This window comes from Heterocephalus glaber, unplaced genomic scaffold, assembly GCF_053883595.1.
Source record: "Heterocephalus glaber isolate CG9 unplaced genomic scaffold, H.glaber_assembly_v1.0 deba00001531, whole genome shotgun sequence".
Lineage (NCBI taxonomy): Eukaryota > Metazoa > Chordata > Mammalia > Rodentia > Bathyergidae > Heterocephalus > Heterocephalus glaber.
The window spans coordinates 4,860,687-4,883,351 of NW_028258329.1; the positions used below are offsets into that span (position 1 = coordinate 4,860,687).

The 22,665-nt window shown below is 43.3% G+C and overlaps 1 protein-coding gene across 4 annotated transcripts in view; it reads right to left on the reverse strand.

Annotated features, from left to right (window-relative positions):
• Positions 1 to 16,476, reverse strand: part of Entrep2 (endosomal transmembrane epsin interactor 2) — a 430,735-nt gene extending 414,259 nt beyond the window's left edge. For 3 of the 4 annotated variants that reach the window (XM_087188281.1, XM_087188280.1, XM_004852663.3), the window contains exon 1: positions 16,255 to 16,476. In XM_087188281.1, the coding sequence (XP_087044407.1) occupies positions 16,255 to 16,473 (219 nt within the window). In that variant the 5' untranslated portion in view covers positions 16,474 to 16,476. The remainder of the gene's footprint in view (positions 1 to 16,254) is intronic. The other variant, XM_087188279.1, reaches the window with a different exon arrangement.
• Between the last annotated feature and the right edge of the window lie 6,189 nt (positions 16,477 to 22,665).

Consider the following 22,665-nt stretch of genomic DNA (forward strand, 5'->3'; position numbering starts at 1 on the left):
GCTGTAGACTCTTTAGAGAATCAAGAAAATCAATGTTGGGACTCAAAGCTGAGCAATGAGCTCTTTGTTCTGGATAATACCTGTTCTTCTCCCAAAGCAATGAAGGCCAAGTGCTGCAGAGTAACATGATTTACAAGAAGAAAAAAATAGGTCAATTTAAATTGTCACAAATAATATTCTTGCAATAAGTACAGTGAGGTACAAAAAGTTTCCATGCAGCAGTAGAACCTGAGGTATGGAATGAAATTTGGAAAATAAGGGCAGAACTCCAGGGACAGCTGTCGGAGACAGGCTCTGCTAACCATTCCTGGACTATCAACTGCTCCCTGGAGCTCTCCTGCTGATGCAGCTCATTCACGGAACAGGGAAAAAAGGAAGCCACTGAAAGTTGTGAATAAAGCTTAAGATCAGTTCCAGAGTAAGTCAAACAGATGAGTTACAGGTCGGCATCTATGGGAGAGAAGGCTTTAGAGGAGTAAAATGTTCCACACCCATGGGTCCCCACAGTTCACAAGTTCCAAGAGCAAAAGGGAGACGCGGATGGAATGTCAAGTAAATAAAGGTCACCTTGCAGATATATATGCACCCCAGCCCCTCAGACCCCCAGCACCTACAGCACTGGGGTATGTTTTCCAGGAAGAAGCCATAAGAGAGTTGTCCTCACCAAAGAGCCTTCTAGCTCTTCACCTCTGATATGAGACGTCATGCTCCAGAGCTGATGATCTTCGGATCAGCCTGATACTGAGGAGCTCGCCTGTGCCAGCTGGATCATCCACAGGTGACACTGGCCAGGTGACACACCCTGCCCACATCCAGACAGGGCTAAGCAGCCCCTCTATGATGACAAGGATGGAGATGTAGAGTAAAACATGCTAAATACCTCTTTTAATCCACTCGACAGACCTCAAAGGCCAACCAGGAACATTACAAAAAAACAAAACCCACAAAAAAATCTTTATAAATAAACAGAAACTCTGACCCTACCACAAGGAAAAAGAATTTTTCCTTAATACCAATTAGCATCCTTAGGTAGAAATTAAAAAATAATGCAAAAACAAAATAGGACAAATGTTAAGAAAAAGTAGCAAAAACTATGAAGGAGGGTAAAGAAATTAATCATAGTTACTGAATAAAGTAACAGTTTAATCCCACCTGCAGTCTGCAGAGAACTGTAGAATCCCAGTGCAAGTCTGCAGCCCAGCCAGTAGGAAAGGCACCAACCAGCAATTAATGCCGCCCTATGCTGAGGGCTAAGGCAGAGCAGAGGGCAACCTGCACCAACTATCAGATTATTTATAGAAATGTGCAGCGTAATGGTTTGCACGTGGTTCTGCTTCACTTGTTACCAAACTGACCATGCATCCTGGTCTTGGCTACATGACCAGAAAGGCAGAAAAGACCTCTTCTCTGATGAGCCTGCTACTCCCAAGGTCAAAGGTCTCTCCACTATCTTGGCAACTCCCAATCCGAAGACAGTGCACTCTGGGAGCTGCACATGGTGACCTGAACCTAAGTCTTTGCCTGTGTTTCTTTTCTCCTGCTACACCACACCATTTCCCTTTATTAAAGCCTTATACAAGGAGACAATACGGAGTTTCCAGAGTCCTTTCAATGTCTAATCCTGGGTCACTGGTGCAATTACTTTTTAAAATTTCAATAGACAGTCTGTAAGACAGACTTGAAGATACCATCCAGATTATAAAGTAAAAGGCAAAAAAAATGAAAAATAGGAGAGAGGAGTTAAGATTCCTAGAAAGTCAAGACAGAAGGTCAAACACCTAATAGGGGTTCCATAGAAAAGGACAGAGGAAATAATCAAAGAACAAATTTTCAGCATTAAGGAAAAGGCACACTGAGTGGCTAAGATCCTTCACTAAATACTATAAAATATCAGAACACCCAGAACAAAGCATAGACCCTGGAGTTGTCCAGAAAGGCAAAAGAGGTTAGGTTACCAACCAAAAAAGATGAACCAGTTTGCCATCAGATGTCTCTTTAATGGATCAGCTATAAGGACAATGGCTTGCCACCAAGAAAGTAATAATAGAAAGGCTGAAGACGCTGAATTTTGAGAATGGAAAGGAAAGGAACTGAGGAACAGATTTCTCACTTCAGTTGGTACCTTCCATACTGTCTAAATTTTTAATTTCCATGAACATACATTACTTTTACCATCATCCTCTTCATCATCATCACTAAAATGTATACAGTAGTCTCCCCTTACTCGTGGTTTTGCTTTCTGAGTTTTCAGTTTCTCATGGTCAATTATGGGCTAAAATATTAAGTGAAAAACTCTCAAAATAAACATCTCATATATCTTGAATTATATGGTGTTCTAAGTAGTATGATGGAATTTCATACCAAACTGCTCTGTCCTGCCAAAGATGTGAACCATCTCTGTCCAGGGTAACCACACTGTATGTGCTACCCACTCTTTAGTCATCCAGCTGTCATCTTTGTTATCAGAGCAAGTGTCATATCACAGCACCTGTATTCAAGTAACCCTAATTTTACTCAATAATGGCCCCAGTACACAAGAGTATGGTGCTGGAAATTCTTTCTGTATACAAGAGTTCTCAACTTAGTAACAAAAGAAAAGTATTATGCCAAGGTAGGTAGAGTAGGAACAAATCTATCCATAAATTTATGATGAAGGAATAAAATTTGTGTTAGTTTTGCTGTCACAACTCAAACTGTAATATTAAGCCACAGTCCAAGATAAGTACAAGAAAAACATAGTATAGGGTTTACATATGAGGTTCCATACTACCCAAGGTTTCAGGCATTCCCTGGGGGTCACGGATCATCTCCCTCACGGATAAGGGGGTACCCTACCATATACACAAATAGTAGGTACTTTCACTACCAAGGAGCATGCATGCTAGGTTCTTTCTTCACATGGAAGCCCTGGTTCTCTAACTCATTCCTGGACTCTCTTCTAGTCCATCCTGTTACTAAAAGCCCTGTATCTGGGCCACTGAGAACAGCCACAGGAGTAACTCTTGACATCACCTGGCAGGGGGTTCTGACATGCCTGCTCAGGGAGTTCTGGGTTTTCTTTTCTTTATTTATTCTTTTTCTTTCTTTCTCTCTTTCTTTCTTTCTTTCTTTCCTTCTTTCTTGTTTCTTACTGATAGTGGAATAAGAAAAAATAAAGTGTCATAAAATGTGCATGCACATGTGTATGTGTGTGTGTGTATTCAAAGAGAATGACAGCCTTGAGGGGAAGCTACTTACTCCTTGTCAGGACACACTTGCAGCTCTGTCAACCCACCTGTGCTTCTTAGAAGGTATTTCCTCACTTTAAAAGAGTGCCTGCCATGCCTCACATCCTCTAATGGCACCAAAATGCAACAGCAGAGCCAGCGAGGGAGCCTGGTGACATCAATACTGCATTTGATGGTATGGAGGGTGCCAAGCAAATGCTATGTTTCTCTGACTTTCACTAGCACTGCATCAAAAATCAGTGGGGTATAAGTGGGAAAAAAATTATTTGTTAAATCAGAAGATTCTGATGAATATATGGTTATTGTGACTAAGCTGCTTACTACCTAAGATTAAACAGGTAGAATTAGCAGAATCCTTTCAAGTTCTGCTAAGGGTTCCAAAAATATATTTGAAAATCACTATTTGCAATCACTATCAGGGAGATTATAGTCATCCATCAGCATCTGTTGGGGACTTTTCTCAGGATCCCCTTTCCCAAGGGTACTAAAATCCATGGATGCTCAAGTCCCTTGTATAAAGCGCCACAGAACCTACACACCTCCTCCTGTGTACACAAGCCATCTCCAAATGATCTCCACCTAATGCAGTGTGACACTACGGGCACAGTTGTTATACTCCATGTTCAGAGGAAAATAGTAAGGATAAAAGTCAGCACAGGCACAGTTTTTTCCCAGTATTTTCCATTTCTGTTTCACTAAAGCCATACATGTGAATCTGAGGATATGAAGGGCTATGTCTATAATTTCTCATTATAAATGAAAAGCTAACACCTCGTTTATAATTAAATAATTTCAAGGTTTACTTTTTAAATTTACTGTCCTATTAAGTTCCAAATTTTCTCAGTAAAAGAATCTGCTTACGCTTTAAGGATTTGGGGACAATTAACTCGCATGCCTAAGTGCTACAGAATCCAGTCACAGACTCTAGTAAATGCCAATGCAAAGTAGTTTGTTTACATTTGTTATGTCCTCAACACTCAGCTCACCTTCTCCCTGTTCCTCTCCCCAGAAGGCAGTATTTTAACATCCCAATTTCTGTGGGCACCATAAATTACCATATACCTCTCTGTACTGTGTCCATTAGGTAATATATGACACATTCATCATCAGGTGGAAGAAAAGAAGAAAAGAGCAGCCCATGATTAAATGGACATTTTAATTTCAAGACATGATAAATAAGTAGAGAGAAATATTAGAGTATACAAACTTTCAATTATAGGATGAATAAGTTTCAGGGATCTAATGTATAGCATGGTGGCTATAGTCAATAATTATGTACTGGATACTTGAGATTGGCTATGGGAGTAAATCTCCAATGTTCTCATTACAAGAACAAAAACAGAAAGGTCACTATGTCAGGAAATGACTATGTTAATCCACTTAACTGTAGGAACTGTTGCATAGATACACAAAGCACCATGTTGTCTACCTTATACATATATCTAATCATACACCAGTGAAGCCCTAGAGGGACAGGGGATTAGGTCAGCTAAAATGTCTAGATGCAGGAGTAGAGTTTAGCTAAGTCTGAATACTGGGCATGCCAAGGGTCAATGAGTCCGGAAATATTACCTTCAATTTACCCAGTCTCTAGCCAGGAAAGCCTAGGGCTACCCCTGGCCAGCATAGAAGGGGCATGGAGCCAGAAAGGCTAAACAGAGCCTACATACACCAGCTGCTGTTTAGATCCTAAGTGCCTTCCAAGCTCCATGTGGTAAAGGCATGCTCCCCAGGATGCTGCTACTGATAGATGGTGGAGCCTTTAAGAGGTGGGGCTTAATGGGAGGCATCTAGGTGCATGTCCTTGAAGAGGGTCCTTTCTTCCCCTGCCCTGCCCTTCCCTTCCCCTTCTCCCTCTCCTCCCGGCCATGAGATGAGCAGTTTTGGTCTACCACACACCACAGTCGTGATGAGCTACCTCACCACAAGCCCAAAAGCAATAGGGCCAACCAATCATGGACTGAAACTTCTAAAACCAAGAGCTAAAATAAACCACTACTCTTCATAAATGGATTCTCTCAGGTATTTTTCATAGTAACAGAGAGCTTACTAACACACCACCCCTGCCAGAAAGGTAAAGGTGGTTTCCCAAAAGACCTGAGAAACACACGCACACAGGTGATGGTCCCAGCAGTGAATGCCTAAGGGTTACCAGGAAGATGAGGTTCTGGGTGCTGACAGCACACTGTGTGCCACCCTCTACCACGTCTATCAACATTTTTCCTTCCATGGCTGTCATCCTGACGGCAGCACTGCACTAGCAAAATGCCTTCCTCTCGGCCTGAACTAACCAGCAAGTATGGAAACAATAAAAGCAGTCTGAAGAAATCAGCATAGGCTTTATTATAATATCCTTGATCTTCAATAAAACCACAGGATACAATACTTCTGACCTTTTCAAAATTCCTATTTGAAATTCCCCCAATAAAAAACTGAAATATAAAAGAAAAAATTCTCCCTCACATATTCAAAGTATGTAGACTATATAATATTCAAGGTGGTTTTCTTTTGAAGAAGTCTTTTAAGTGAACAAGAAACAGGGAAAGATTCCAAAGGTTTCTTCCTGTGGGGTTCACAGGTTTGAGGGTGGTGGACAATAGTTACAGAGATATGGTAAAGTACAAAGAAATCTTTTGGCTTGAAGGAGGATACAATTGTATTTATCATTTAATGGTGTTATGTTGGTCAGCTTTCTCATGACTGGGACAAAAATTACCGATAACTTAAAGAGGGAGAGGTTTAATTTAGCTCATAGTTTTGGAGGTTTCAGTCCATGGCCAGCTGGCTCCAAGGCAGAAACATCATGGTAGAAGAGTATGGTGGAGCAATGCTGTTCACTTCCTGGTAGCCAGAAAACAAGCACAAGAGAGAAGTGCAAAATTTTAATGTACTCTCCAAAGACACACCCCACTGACCCACCTCTTCAACCAGGCTCCACCCACAACAATGTGAATGTACCACTACACCGTATACCTTAAAATACTTAAGATAGTAAATTGTGGTCACTGGGACAAAATACCCAACACCTGTAATTAAAGAGATGTTTCTTTTGGCTCAGTATTCAGAGGATTCAGTCCACGGTCAGCTGGATCCAAGGCAGACATAGCATGGTAGAAGGGCATGGCAGAGAAAAACTGCTTACTTCATGGCAGCCAGGAAGCAGAAAGAGAAGAGTGGAGCTGGGGACAGGAATAAAGCCTTCCAGGTCACAGCCCCAGTGACAACCTCCAACCAGGCCCCACCTCCTATAGTAATTCAGCCACTGAGTCATCGATGGATGAATCCACTAATGAGTACAGCACCCCCATGATCCGATCACCTTCCAAAAGCTCACCTGTGAGTACATGAGAATTTGGGGTAATATTTCAGATCTAAACCTTAACATGTATATATTAAAATTCTTTAAAATAATTTCTTAAAAATCATCTTCATTGAGCTAGTGAAACAGTAAAAACAATAAAAAAACAATAAAATAAGGCAAAAGGAATAAAACTAAATCTAACAGTTATTTTAACAAATGAGAATGGCCTAAATTTACTGCATCAAACAAGGATTTACAAGTCATATTAAAAAATAATATCTAGACATGTTCTTTTTACAAGGGGCACACCTAAAACAATTTTTTAAACATATTAGCCTCTAATTCAGGCAAGACAACAACCCATACTAACACAGACATGTTTCCACTACAAGTACCTATAAGGACTGAATAGATAACCACAAAACAGTGCTTAATATCCTTAGCTGGAAACACAGAGTGCAGAGTGGTAGCAATCACAGCAAGCGACTTTGGCTAGGGACTCAGATTTTGATGTCCAAGCAAGAAGAAGAGTAAAGACCATAGATCCACAAAAGGTGGGAAAAGGTGGAACTAAAATCAAAGCATAAAACTGCCATTCACAAAACAAATCTTAAAAACTTGAAGAAGATTAAATAATAGCATCTTCTCTGGCCACAATGTTATGAAACTAGAAATCAATAACAAGAGGGGGGAAAAAATCAATATACTAAAACCAGAAGCATGTCTATACACAGATAATGAGCTACCCTCCCCAAAGAAGAAATCAAGAAACAATCCCATATACAATACCTACAAAAAGAGTAAATACTTAAGAATAAATCTAACCAAACAGATTAATGATTTGTGCCCTGGAAAACAAAAAGCAATAATGAAAGTAATTTCAGACATGAATAAATGAAAAGATATCCCATGTTCATGAATGGAAGAATTAATATTGGTAAAATGTCCGTACTACAAAAAGTGATCTTTTTGTAGTAATAGATTCGATAAAATCCCTATCAAAATTCTAATGACAGTTTTCCCAGAAATATGAAAAACAACCCCACGGTTCTTATGGAATCACAAAAGATTCCAAAAAGCCAAAGCAATTTCAAACAAGAACAAAGCTGGAAACATCACACTACCTGATCTCAAGCTCTACTACAAAGGTACAGTAATCAAAAGAGCAGATAATGGTACAAAAACAGATAAATAGACAATTCCAAAAGAATAGAGACCCAGAAATATCTGTACATTTATAGTCAACTGCCCTTCAAAAAAAGGTGCCTAGGAGACACAACAGGGCAAAAAGACAGACTTTACTTAATGGTGTGGGAAAGCTGGATCTTCACATGTAGATGAAGAATGAAATTGAGCCCTTATCTCATCTCCTAAACAGAAGTCAACTCAAAATGGACTAGAGACTTAAATATGAAACCTGAAGCTATAAAACTATTAGAAGTAAACAGAAAAGTTCTTGACATTGGGCACAGTAATTTTTTAAATATATGACTTCATAAACCCAGGTAACAAAGCAGAAATAGACACATGAGATTGCTTCAAACTAAACAGCTTCTGCACACCAAAGAAGACAATCAATAAAGTGATGAGATAACCAACAGTCTGGGAGAAAATATTTGCAAACCATATATATGAGAAGCAGGGAATATTCAAAATATATAAGGAGCTCAGATAACTCAGTAACAAGAAAACAAACAATTCAATTTAAAATGGGCAAAACCACTAAATAGGTATTTTTTTAAAAAGACATTCAAATGGTCAATAGCTAAGTAAAAAAAAAATGCTCAACATCACTAATACTCACAGAAAGGCAAATTAAAACCACAATGAGATATCTCCTCACTCCAGTAAGAATGGCTTTCAACAAAAAGACAAAAGATAACTAGTGTTGGGGAGAATATGGAGAAAGGGTAATCCTGTACATTATGATGACAATATAAAATAGTACAAGCATTATAGAAAACAGTACAGAAAGTCTTCCAAAAATTAAAACTAGAACTACATTATGATCCAGCAATTCCACTTCTGGGTATATATATATGCAAAGGAAAAAAAATGTATGTCCAAGAGCTTCGCTCCCACATTCATTCCAGAACTATTCACAGTAGACAAGGTAGAAAATCAACCTAAATGTCCATCAACAGATAAATGGATAAAGAAATATGTCTTTTAAAAAAGAAAATCCTGTCATTTGTGAAAAAGTGGATGAACCCAGAAAATATTATGCTAAATGAAATGAGCTAGACACAGAAAAACAAATAACATATGATACCACCCATGGTCAGAATCTAAAAGAAGCTGGCTGGATTCATAGAAGCAAAGAGTATAACGGTGGTTAATGGGGTGGGGGGGTTAGTGCATGGGAATGGGGAGGCAACAGGCACAAAGTCTTACAAGGCATAAGCTCTGGAAATCGGTTGTTCAGTATAATTGCTAGAATAACTGAGTAATGCAGATTTGGGAATTGCTAAGAGAGTAGATCTGAAATGTTCTCATCACAAAAATATAAGTATGTAAAGTGAAAAATATGTTAATTGGCTTGATTTAATTATCCACAATACACACATATATTAAATCATGTCATATACCACACACATAATTTTTATTTTAAAAATAAAATTTAAAAACATATCCAACTATAAGCTGTCTGAAAGGGACCCACCACAAATACAATGATAATAGTTAAGCCAAAAGTAAAAATGTTTAAAAGATATATGATGAAACAATAATCAAAGAATAGCTGGAGTAGCTACATATGAATATCACACAAATTAAACTTCAGAGGGAAAAAATGACCAAGGGTAAACTGGACATTACCTTATACTAAACGGGTCAATTCATAAAGAGGACACACATTACAAACTATATTGCTAAATGTATATGCATCTTACAACACAACCAAAAAAGATAAAAACAAAAACTGACCAAACTGAAGAAGAAATAGAAATTGTGGCTAAGACAGCTCTCCCAGCTGGGCTGTGTTGATCTTTGTGAGACTCAAAATACAAACGCCTTATGTATCCACTTATTTGTTTTTGAGTTAAATCCAGAACCTTTGTGAACATCTTTACTCTAGATCTATATCTTAAAAGTTCCCGTTTTCTAAGGCTATATTATCAGCTTTTCAGGTTGTTTGGTTTTGTTTTGTTGCTATTCCAGCAGTACTACAACCAGGATAAATGTACCCCAAAGGGGTCCATATCTTGAAGACTTGCTTGCGAGCCAGTGGCACTATTGGGAGGTAGTAGAACCTTTAAGAGGTGGGGCCAAGTAGAGGAAGTTAGGTCACCAGAAGCGTGTCCTTCAAGAGGGTATTGGGCCTCTAGCCCCTTCATTTCTCTCCCTGCTTCTCAGTCACCAGCAGGCCTCCTCTGCCGTGTGCTCCACAGCCAACATGTACTGTGCCACTACAGGCCCAACGCAACAAGACCAAGAAACCACGGACTGAAACTTCTGAAACCATTATCTAAGATGAAACTTTTCTCCTCATAAATTGATTACCTTGGGTATTTTGTTACAGTAACAGAAAGCTAACAAAGCAGTTTCTGAGATATCTTTTTCAGGAGGTTCATTTCCTTACCTGTACTATCTGAACCTACTCTCTCTTACCATTTGTGTTCCTGTCCTACTCAATTTGATGTACATTTCCAGTAATTTCTGCTCAGGATAAGGCTCTGTCCTTTTAGAAGGGACAACTGTGCCTTTCTGTGATTCTCCAAGACAGGATGTGGATTCTTTCACAACCCTGTGCAATTTGCTGTTCTCATTTATAAACAAACCTTAGAGGACCTTTCCAGTTTTACCCATCCAGGCTTCCATTCTACTTTTGAGGATGACTGCCTCATGTTGATCCTACTGTGCTGGTGGTGTGGCCCCATCCACCCAGCCCTGGGTCCCCTAGGGACACCCCATCACTTTTGTTGACCATATCATCCCTGAGCTTTTCTTATGGCTGTTTTGATGATAGGTTTTTCAGAGAGGTTAGGGGAAAGGGAAAAAGTATTCTTCTACAATGAACATATCCTCTGAAAGATATAAAACACAGAACAAATTAATGAAGAGATCATCATGTTCCTAAATTAGAGACTTAATGTGATAAAACTCAATACTTCCCAAGTGATACATAAAATTAATGGAATTCCAATCTAAATCTTAAGAGAGTCTCGCAAGAAACCAGATGTAGATATGTTAGATATGACAAAAGATAGCAAAAATTAAGCCAAATGAAGAAACATTTACAACACATAATAAAGTAGCCATGACAATTTGGATCAAATGAAAACAATGAGATGACTTTTTTCTTTCATTAGATTAACAAAAATGTTCAGGACCACTAATCTCCCATGCTGCATAGGTGGGGAAATGAACTCTCATGTAGTGCTTCTGTAGGTGGGAATGACTATAATCTTTTGTGGAAATTAATCCAGCAAACCCTAATGAAATTCCAAATTGGCATACTCTTTGACTAGTGTATTTGTCAGCTTCCTGTCACTATGACAAACAGCTGAGAAATTCAACTTACAATAAGGAAAGGTTTATTTTGGCTCATAATTTCAGAGGTCTCAGTCCATGGGTTGATTGACATGGTTGCCTTTGAGCCTGTGGTGAAGCAGAACAGCATGGCAGGAAGCACATGGCCAACAAAACCACTCACCTCATGGAGGTCAAGAAGCAAAGAGAGAGAAGGAAGGACTGAGGTCCCAATGTTCCCTTCAAGGTTGTGTACTTAACGGCAGAACTCCATCACCTCTCAATAGTGCCACGGGCTGGCAACAAAACCTTCAACACATTAGACTTTGGGGACCTCTCCAGATCCAAACTATAACTAGCAATTGTACCTTGGGGAATTGATGCTTAGAAACAAGCACCTGCATCTAAGATTAGCAGCACTGTTTGTACAGAGATAGAACTGATATAACCAAAATATCCTCAGCAGGAAAAAAACTGAATAAATTGGAATAATCCACACTGTGGACTATTATGCAACCATAAAAATGGGTTAAAATAGTAACATATTAAGGTGGGGAATATTCATTATACATTGCACTAAAAAGGGAGTTACAGAGTAATGTAAGCGGTGTCATCCCATTTTTATGTTTTATAAAAGAAAAGAAACATTTCATACATATAATTTATAAGACATTTTTGTGACTGTAAAGGAAAGCATAGAAGAATCATGTTATGGCTTGTATCTAGATGTCCCTCCAAAATGGTCATAGGTGGGCTTTTCAGGGGGCTGGATCTAGGCTTAATGCTGCTGGAATCCAGGATGTGATGCTGGGATTGATTCACAGTGCAATGCTAGGATTAGAGTGCTATCTGCTATGACAGTGGATAGCCTGGGTAAAATATAAGGGACAGAAAGAGCTGTGGTCATGGCTTGTCACTTGCTTGCTGCCTTCTGCCTGCCCTGCTTTGCCATGAACTGTTTCTCCTCTGTGATGCCCCTCTGCTGTGCCACCCTGCCTTGGAGCCAGCTGACTATGGACTAAATCCTCTACAAACTGTGAGCCAAATAAAACTTTCCTCCTTTAACTTTGGGTGTTGGGTATTTTCGTCTCAGCAATGAGAAAAAGTAACCAAGACAGATCATATTTAAAAACACTGGCAATACTGGTTACCTTTGGGTATAGAATTGGTCCAGAAGAAAATATATTTTTATACATTTCTTTGTTTTTAGTTATTACAAGTATATATTGCTTTTGGTGTATGAAAATATACAGTGGGTTGCTCTTAAAGGAAACACATGTGCACACACACATACAGTTAGCTCCCAATGACTTTGTCTTCATATCAACATATGGAACCAGCAATGTGGATAATTCACAACGTACTTGTTTAATGTCCAGGTCATTAATAAAAGTTCATAGAAAAGAATGAAGCTGTTCTGTTGAAGAATAACTATGCAAGACTTGCTCCTAGCCCTCTTCACCCTGTAAATGTTCATACCTACAGATGGTCATCTCTCAACAGATGCCAGTCACTCATCCACGAGGGATGTGACCCATGTTCTAACTCACCTGGCAGCCCAGCCAGACAGGAAACCATCTGACAGTGCCCTTGAGTGAACGGGATGGGCTTCGCCGCTCTGGGCTGATCACGGTCCTCCAGCCAGGCCCACCGCCCCCTCACCCATCTGCAGCTTTGCCAAGGCCTTCGCTGAAGCCTGGGTCTTAAGCAGCCCCCAACTGCCACTTGCTCAAGGCTCAGTCCCCAGCTTGGTGCTGTTGGGTGGGGGGCCCAGTGGGAGTGCAGTAGTGACCTGGGCATGCCTTGGAGGAGGACACTAGGACCCCTGCCCCTGCCCCTCCCTCTGGGCTCCTTCCTTTTGCTCCCTAGCCATGAGGTGAGCAGTGCTCCCACCATGATGGGGTGCTTTCCCAAGGGCCCAGAAAGATAGGGCCAACAGCCAGGTGTGGTGGTACACATGCCTAGAATGCCACTACTCTGGGAGGCTGAGGCAGGAAGATCATAAATTTGAGCCCACTCTGGGCAACTTAGCAATTAAGGAAACCTTGTCTCAAAAATAGAAGATAAAAAAGGGCTAGTGTGATGTAGCTCAGTGTGAAGGCCCTGGGTTTGATCCCCAGGGCCACCAAAGGCCAGGGAAAGAGGGGTCAACCACTCACTGAAATCCCCCAATGCGTGCGCGAGAATAAACCTTTCCACACCCCAAACCTTAAACTTCCTCAACTTCCCCAGCGTAATCCTTCTTCAAATTTCTCTTGAATCTCATCTTTCTAGGCATGTTTTGGGCTCTTCCGGGGAAACAGAGAGTGTGATCTCCTTGTTGAGGCTGACTCTTGGGGGATTTGCTCCATCCCCTTCCACACAGGCAGTGAAATCTAATGGTGGGTTAGGCCTGTGCTGTCCAAAGTCAATGTAAGCAAATTCAAACCATGTCTTAGCTGCCTTTGAGCAGTTATTCCATCCCTCTTCACCTCAGTTTACAAAGCAGAAGTCACCGAGACTTCTGGAAGTGTGGGCTGGGAAGGAAGACAGGCTCACTAGGGCATCCCACCAGCTAAGGCAAGTCACACCCAGGCCCTGAGCACCAGCAGGCTGGGTCCCCCAGGCCACCAGTGTAACTGGCAATGTGGAACATTCTCAGCAGGCACCATGTAAAACCCAACTGCACATCTAGCGCACATTAAGCACTCAGTGTCAGCTGTTGTCCTTGGCTATCTTTTTTATTTTTAATAGAGGAGAGTTGCTTCTAGAGTCATTCCTCACCATGTGCAGACCACACAGACAGCCAAGAAAACCAGAAACTGCTGAGCAGCACACAGGTCTCCTTTCAAAAGAGTCAAAGAAAGCAGAGTGCAGCCCTCAACCCCACAGTGTGGATTTCCATAAAATCCAGTCACCCTACATGTCCTTCTTAAAGGAAGAAGATCCTTCCAAGTCAATTTCACCAACTCCTGGTCGCAGAGGGAAGCCAAATGCAGTTCCAGGAACACCCCTCCCCCACCGCCAATCCCTCAAAAACAAAACCCCATGGATACTGCAGTCCCTCCTGTAAAATTGTATAGTATATGCATGTTACTTATGAATTCTCCCCTATACTTTGAATCATTCTCTAGATGTCTTGTGACACCTAATACAATGTAAATGCTGGGCAAATAGTTGTTACCCTGTACTGTACTGATTTCCCCCAAAAGTCTGTATATATTCAGTACAGATGCAGAGGTTTTTTCTTAACATTTGCAATCCTCATTTGGCTGAACCCATGGATGCAGCACTGTGGATGTGGAGGGCTGACTGCATATAGCAAGGTGTCCACGTTACCCCTTCGTGACCATACTAACCCCACAAACCTGCCCTGGCACCCCTGGCACCAACCACCCTTTCTGCAAAGGACAGAGGCAATGTGTGGGAACAGTATATACTGCACTGAAATAATTTTAAAGGTGCTCATGGACGATTAAGTTTGAAGATTGAAAAAAAAAACTGTGAGAAAACAGATGCAAGGATGGGAGGGTGGGCAGACTTTACCTGAAAATCTCTAAAATGTAAGCAGTTTGTGGTTGGCTCATTGCTGTTTCCGGAGCCTAGAAAGATGTGTGCAGAGAGCAGTATTCTGTGGAATGTGAATCATGGAAAGCTAGAACTGATAGTTTATAGTTGTTGAAGAGAATAACATTGGAAATACAAACTGAATCAACTACTTTGCACATTTAACTCTTTAAACTGAAATGAGGTGAGAGTGCACTTTTCACATAAGTAGCTTTTCTACTGTGGCCCATTAATGTTTCCTTCTTAGGTTTACTGTTGGAAGGTGGTCTCTTCCCAGCCCCCTGGGAGCAATGCTAAACTCCGTGGGGGAGGGGCGCCTCAAGGAAGAGCCAGGAAGTGGCGCTAATTCCCCAGTCTGCCACCTGTAGGCTGGTTCCAGCAGACTGAACCCTCGGTGTCCACGAGACACACAAGAAAACAATGCATATTAAATAATGCTAAAAATTGAGCAACAGATGTGTGAAGACTATATATAGGGGAACCCTTGAATCACGGCTCCCGTGTGCCTGCCGCCCACCCCCTCTCATTGATTTGAACACTGCAAGCTGTGACCACAAGCTCTCTTGTTCCTATTCAGCCCTCCAAGGCTGGTCCCCTAATCTGAAAGAAGCTTTGAAAATTAATACTCCCATTAGGATGAACAACCACACCTGTATCGATCGGTGTTTCCAAGGCAGTTCGGCTCACATCTCGTTTTAAGAGCCAAGCAGTGAACTTAGAGAACAAAGGCCATTACGAATAAATAAAGAAAAGAAAAGCTGGACGGATTCTTTTTAAATTTCAAAACTCCAGGGCAAATAGCAAACATTGATTGCAAAGGCTTGGTTTGGGTTTCTGTAGGTGGCATTTAAACACGGCGAGTCTGCAGCGTGAGCATACACGATGTAATTCAGCACCATAAACCAAGTGTACTTACAGATGTCAAGAGTTCTCCCAGTAAGTGCCTCTCTAATCCGCTCTTCATCTATCGCTCCCATTCCCATTTGTCCACTCTTTATTAATATAGGAAAAAAGCAATTTTCATGAAAATGCCAAAATAAACTCTGGGGGACAATCACGTGTTTAATAGACATTTCCTGGTGTCTTTCCTACAGAGGTTTCTTAGTCACTCACTTCTCCGACTGGGGAGTCAAGAGCCTGCAAAGCATTCATTCATCCCCGCGGTCCGGAAGTCAGAAAACACGCCCCGGGACCCTTTCCCTAGGCCTTTCAGGGAGGGCGCGGGATCCGTGAGCGGCCAGAGCGGGCTGGCGGTCCTCGCCGCCCGGACTGAACCGCCACCTGCCCCGGGCCCGGCGCCCCGGCCCCAGGAGAGGCCGCGGTTAAGGCGAGCCACGACGCACAGCTCCGCGCCGGGTTCGAATCCCACCTTCCCGTGTGGGACGCGGCAGGGGACAGAGCCCTGCGCGCGGAGTTCCCGGCGGCCCGAACCCGCCCGGCGCGGACCGGCTGCTAGACGCCGGCTCGCTGCCCACGCTGACACGGCGAAGGGTGGACGCTAAGCTGCTGTTTGCACCAAGAAAAGTAACTCTGGGGATCGCCGCGATCCAAGGGGCCGCGGGACTCCGGGCGCGGCCAGACGGTCCCCGGAGTTATCCTGCGCGGAGTTCCGAGCTGCGCCTCGCGCCGCAGCCGCCCGAACCCGGTCCCGGCGCCGCAGCGCCCCGGGCGCCCTCTCCCGGCCCTGGCCCCACGGCCGCGGACACTCACCGAGAAGCCGGCCCAGAAGGGGCAGGAGTGGCGGACGCGGGCCGAGGTGGTGAGCGCCAGAGCGGCGAAGCTGACGGCCACGATGAGGCATCCGAGCGCCATCTGCGTGGCCCCGAGCGCCAGCACGATGCGGGAGCGGCCCGGGCACTCGCGCAGGCGGGACAGGCTGCGGGGCAGCGCGGCGGGGCGCTGGGCGCGGGGGCCGCCGGCCGGAGGCATAGCGCCGGGAGCCCGCACGCCTCGCCCGTCCGCGGGGCCGGACGGCGCCGCCTCTGCTCAGCGAGGGTCCGAGGCAAGTTGCGCCGGGCGTGGGGGCCGCCTCCCAGCTGGCCGAGGAGGCTGCGGCGGCCGCGCGCCGGGCGCGGGCTGGGCCGGGCGGGGGGCCGGGCGCCCGCAGCCCCCGCCGCTACCCGCGCCCATGCCTCGGCCGCCGCTCCGCAGGGCCGCCCGCCTGCCCGCCGGCCGCACAGCACTGCGCCCTCTCCTGCCCGCCCCGCGCGCGCCCCGGTCGGAGCGCGGGCGCGAGCCCCCGTGCCGCGCGCGAGCCGCCGTTCCCGGGCGCGAGCCCCGCCGCCGCGCGCTGGGCCGGGCCGGAGCGGGAGCCGGGACGCGGCGGGGAGAGCGCGGGTGTGGGCTGCGCGGCGGGGCCTCGGCGCTCGCGCCTCCTGCCGGGGCGGCGGCAGACCCCGAGGGGGAGCGGTCTCCGCGGCGCTGCGGGGGCGTGGCAGCTGGCCCGGGAGGGGCGCGCCGCGGCCGCGGGGGGCCGGGGGGGCCGCGGGGCGGGAGCGAGAGGAGGCGGCTTGCGGGCCGCAGCGCTCGGAGTGCAGAGCCCGAGATCGAAGAGGCAGCTCTTAGGCAGCTCCGGAATTTCCCAAGCTGTCGGCCGCCGCCAGAACGCAGTTTCTCGGAGGACTCGGCATTTGGAGCATTCGCAGGTCACACGGATGTCTCCTATCCACCTTTCGTTGGCAGGGCTTTTAATGCAAGTCAAAAGTTTGGACTTTTTCGGAAATTGCACAAAACGTATTTAAATGGACAGTATCGTTAATAACCTACCTAGTCATCTCTATTCCCTCTTGCCAACATAGTTTTAAATAAATATTGATTGTCTTGGAACTTGGACATGTCAGTTGTCTTAATTGCTTCGTAGCCCGGTTGCTGAGACAACTTTGGGACTACTCGTGTTGAAAGGGGCGCTATTGGCATCTTGAGGCCTGCCAGTGTGGGGAAGGCTGACGGATCCAACGTAGAAAAAGGCAAAGTGGAAAACAATAAAAGGACACGAAATGGCAGGTCATTTCCCCAGAGCATTCTTCCATGGCCTTCTGGCTGGACTCCCCCCGCCCCTAGTCTGTTGAATTAGAAACGCGAGAGAGTCTCACCCCAAAATATCTCAATTGCTAGTGCTTGAAATTTTACAGTTAGAGATATTGATTCCTTTGGGCCTTGAGGAGTCTCTATTAAAATGCAAATTCCCCTTGAAGGGCCAATAGCTGAAGCCTTTATCAGCCTACACCTTACCGCGGATGGGATTTATTTTCCAATTTAATAGGATGGCCAAGGGATGAACAGGGGGTGGGGAATTCCACAGATAATGTGGCTGACCTCAAAACACTGGCCTGTGGCCAAAAACTGCCTTCTCCCCCAGTTCTTTATGAAATTACTGAGCCTCTGGCGGGCATTGTTTAGAGCACTGTGATACAAATTCCAATTTCCTGGAAACATTTTCTATCTAGAAATTCACAGGGCAGCACTTTTTAAGGTCTTGAAACAAGACCGGAGCATAATTCTGGTCTGCAAAGAAGTTAGATTTACATTGACCTTACCTGCACTGTTTGTCCACCCATTCATTCATTCTTCCAGCAGAGGTTTCGGGGGGTCTAAGAGCTGTTCGTTTGGGGCCTTCAGGGTACATCAGTGGACAAAACAGACAAAATCCTTGCCTTGGAGGGACTAAAAGAAAAACACAACCAGCATAATAAATCACGTAGACTTTATTAGTATTGTATGCTAGTTAGAAAATGTGTTAAATACTCACTATGGGGCCGGGATTTAGCTCAGTGGTTGTGCCACCTGTCTCGCAAGCACAAGGTCCTAAGTTCAATCCCCCGTACCAAAAAAAAAGAGAAATACTCACTGTGGATATAAGAACAAGCAAAAGCAGACAAGCCTGCAGTATTCAGGAGACTTTCTGTCTGCTGGGGACAGTACAGTTATACAGAAACAGGGAAGGTGAGTGAGCCACTCCTGTCCCTTCAGCTACAAACAGTACCACCCTAATGATTATCCACGTTTAAGCTCAGGAGGTCGCAATGCCCAAGGCGGCAGATCAACACCAGGGGAGACAGAATGGGAGGCACCAGGAGTCATGGGCATCTGACCCTTTCAATACTGGTAGCCCGAGTTATCCAGGGTTCCTCTTCCTCCTCCTTTTTCCCTTTGCCCTTCTGCCTGTTCCTGCTGCTACCATCCCGTGATCTTCAATTTATGTAGCTACTTACTTCGAGGTGTACACTCGGCAATTCTTTCCTTGTCATGCACAAGAACCTGGACTATTTTTTGGCCCATGTGTCTGTAACAGGGGGACTGGTAGCACCAAGGCCAAGAGCAACTGGGCTCAGGGGTATGTAGAATGCTACTTGGTGCCCTCCCCCAAAAAACGACTCAGATGATGGGATTTGAAACCAGCCTTCATATCATGATACAGAAAATAAAGGATGTCCACGTGAAGACAAGAGGGTTCAGAGGCTGTTGAATTAAGGTAGAGATAATGGAGACGCTCCGAATTGGGTAGACTGGAGAAACATGTGGGCATCGGTGATGATTTAGTTATAAACAGATGCCAGTTGTTAGCCTCCAGTACGCTCCCATTCTTTAATTAAATATTCTTCCAAAATAAACATGAATCTATTTTTTTTTAATTTATGAATGATTTAGAAAGAGAGGTCCAAGCAGCAGGAGACTTTGGTGAAGCTGGGTTAGGATAAGAGTAGATCTTCACTGTGAAATTTGGTGTGGAGGCAGAGGGAGATACAGTACTAATCCGAAAGTTAAACTTACTTAAATGTTTTAAAAACTCAAATTTCACTAATAAAAGAAATAGTCAAGATAAAATAAGTTTAACAGTTCGATTGAATGAAGAACCATTTGTGAATCAGGTGACCTCAGAACCGGAGAGGGCTGGTTTCTGCTCCTTGGGCCCAATATGGGAAGACACACAAAAAAAGCACAAGGGACAAAAAGTACTTAAAAGTACTTTCCCTATAAAGATCAAAGCAGAGGAAACTTTCTTATTATGCCAACTAAAATTGGCCTGTTTGGGGATATGGCTGTTCTCTCTTTCCTGATTTCTCAGGCAGTCAGATAAACAAGTTAGTCTCAGCTTGGAACTTCAGCATGACTCCATTTGGATTTGGTCTGGTGGATCCTAGGGTAGGAGCTCTGTCCAAATTACGGCCTGCTATAAAGTTTAACACTGTACTTTATGGAATTTTTAATCCTGTTGTATTAACTGCAGCAGTTAAAAGTACCTTGATGAACAGTTGGAATCAGGAGGCAAGAAGAGTTAAACTGAGTTAATTTCATACGAGTGATCCATGGAAGATAAGAAAGAAAAGAAGAGGAAGAGAAGAGCAGAGTGTAGCATCCGAGTTATCCGTCTGCTTCTGTTCAGATAATTCACTACTGCCTTTGGTCCTTAGTGTTTTTCTCTTATAAAAGAATTGTAATAACACGCAACTTAATATTATAGCAGATGTTTGGAGACCCCAAACCTACTTAGGGCGATATTTTCTTCCCTAGATCAGGTGGAATTAAGACTGTTGTTCTTTTGGGGCAGAGAGATGGAACCCAGGGCCATGAGCACACTGGGAAATACTCTGCCACTGAGCTACATCCCCAATCTGAGACCATGGTTCTCAAAGCATGGCAGGTGCCTGAGCTTTTGCTAAAGGAAGGTAACATGTCTGCTTGTACCATGGAAAGATGAGTAACATTTACAGATGTCTCACTTACCACTCACCTGATTCAGATTCTTGGGGTTTTTAAACTTTTTTTTTAAAGAACCTTTTTTTTTGGTACTGGGGACCAAACTTGGGACCTTGTGCTTGTGAGGCAGGCGGTGGAACCACTGAGCTAAATCCCCAGCCCTCTTGGGGTTTTTTGACATGTACATCTCCATAGATGGATAAGAATTAATCTTGTCCCTCTGTACCTTGTCTGAGTAAGAAGGAAGCTGAACCTGAATATCACAGTTTCTGCTTCTGAAAGAGTAAAAGGGGAGAAACTCCTCTCCTATGGATGGTGGACTAGCTACTTCTGGCACAGGCAACTTAGGAGCCAAAAGAAATAGTTTTTGAAATTATCTTCTTAAAAGTGTCAAAGAATTATGAAGATAATGAGGGAACATCAGGTCAAGATCCAGGAGGGTAAAGAACCCAGAGAGGTGTGGATAGCATAAAGTTAGAAAGATGAATCCTGGGGTCTGTCAGGGTCTTGAACAAAACAGCCCCCTGCCTTGTGAGGAACCCCAAATGGCTGGAACACAGAAGTAAGAAAATAAGCCAACATTCCCTTTGGTTACCTATGTCCAGAAATCCCAGCCCCAATTTTGGGTTAAGGTAATCTTGTATTACACAACTGACAGAAGCAATAGCAATTCCTCTCTGGAAAAAGATAACATCATCTGAGGCCTCACATTATTTCTACAAATCACATTCCCTTTAAATCCCTAACAGGATAAAGAGTGATTATGAAAAACTCACAATGGCAAAGGGCTTAATTTTTTCCCCTCAAGATCAGGAATGTGACAAAGATGTCTGCATTCACCACTTCTCTTCAACATTGTACTGGTTCCAGCCAAAGCTATTAGACAAGAAAAGGAAATCAAAACCTTCAAAATTAGAAAGGAAGAAGTAAAGGTCTATTTGAAAACAACATAATCCTATACATAGAAAAGCCAAGAAGAATCCACAAGAAATCTACTATAGCTAATAAAGTCAGCAAAGTTACAGGGTACAAGATCAACCTCCAAAATCAATTGTGATTCTACACACTAGCAATGAACAATTTAGAACAGGAAATTAATAAAGCAATTCCATTTATAATACTATCTAAAAAAATAAAATACCTGGGAGTAGATACAAGGAGACATGTACATCAAAAATTACAAAACAGCTGAAAGAAATTAAAGACCTAAGTAAATGAAAAAACATACTGTGTTCATGGAGAAGAATATAATATCAAGATGTCAATACCCAAAGTGGTCTAGAGATTCAACACCTCTATCAAAACTCCAGTGTTTTGCAGAAATGGAAATTCCAGTCCTCAGATTCATATGGAACTGTGGGGACCACAGATTGTTCTTGAAAACCAACAAAGTGGAAAGACTCATACTTCCAGATTTCTAGACTTACTCCAGAGTTACACAGTAATCAAAATGGTGTGTATTGTCTGAAGGGTAAACACACAGACAATTGGAATAGAATTGAGGGCCCAGAAATAAGTCCATACATCCCAGGCCAATTGACCTTTGATAAGAGTGCTAAGCCTATTCAACAGGGGAAAAGTAATCTTTTCAACCAGTGGTGCAGGACAACTGGATTTGTATATGCAGAAGAAAATGTCAGACCCCAACCTCCCACCACATATTAAAATTAACTCAGAAAGGTCTAAAGATCTAAATGAGAGTAAAAAACTATAAAACTCTTAGAAGAAAACATTTCTATAAAACTTTATGGCCTTGGGTTTTGGATCTGTTCCTGTGGGTTCTTAGATACGTGTGATAGTTTGAGTGCTGGATGCCCTGAAGGCACCAGGTAGCACTAGTAGGCACTACTGGGAGGTGAGGCTTGGTGGATATCTAGATAACAGAGATTGTCCTCAAAGGGGACTGTGGCATCCAGGCCGTTTCCTCTGTCTATTTTACTTCCTGACCATGAGGTAAACAATTTGTTCTGCCATGTGCACCTCATGCATGATCCTAAAGCAAAGTGTCTGACCAGTCTTGGATTGAAATCACCTTTACTGGGAGATAAAATGAAACTTTTCTCTTTATAAGCTAATCATCTCAAGTATTTCATTACAGTAACAGAAAGTTGATTACTGCAGTATGACAACAAAAGCATGAGCAATAATAGAAAAAGTAGATAAATTATACCAAAATTATAAACTTTTGCACATTCAAGAATATGAGGCCTAGGAAATGGCAAATGTTGGCAAGGGTGTGTGCATTGCTGATGGGAATGCAAAATGATGCGGCTACTGTAGGAAAGGGTTTAAGATGTCTTTTTAAAAGCCAAATATGGAGTAAGTTTGTGATCCAGAAATTTCACTTCTGGGTCTATACTCAAAGAAATTGAAAGCAGAAATTCTAGAGATAATTATACACCCGTATTCACAGCAGCGTTATTC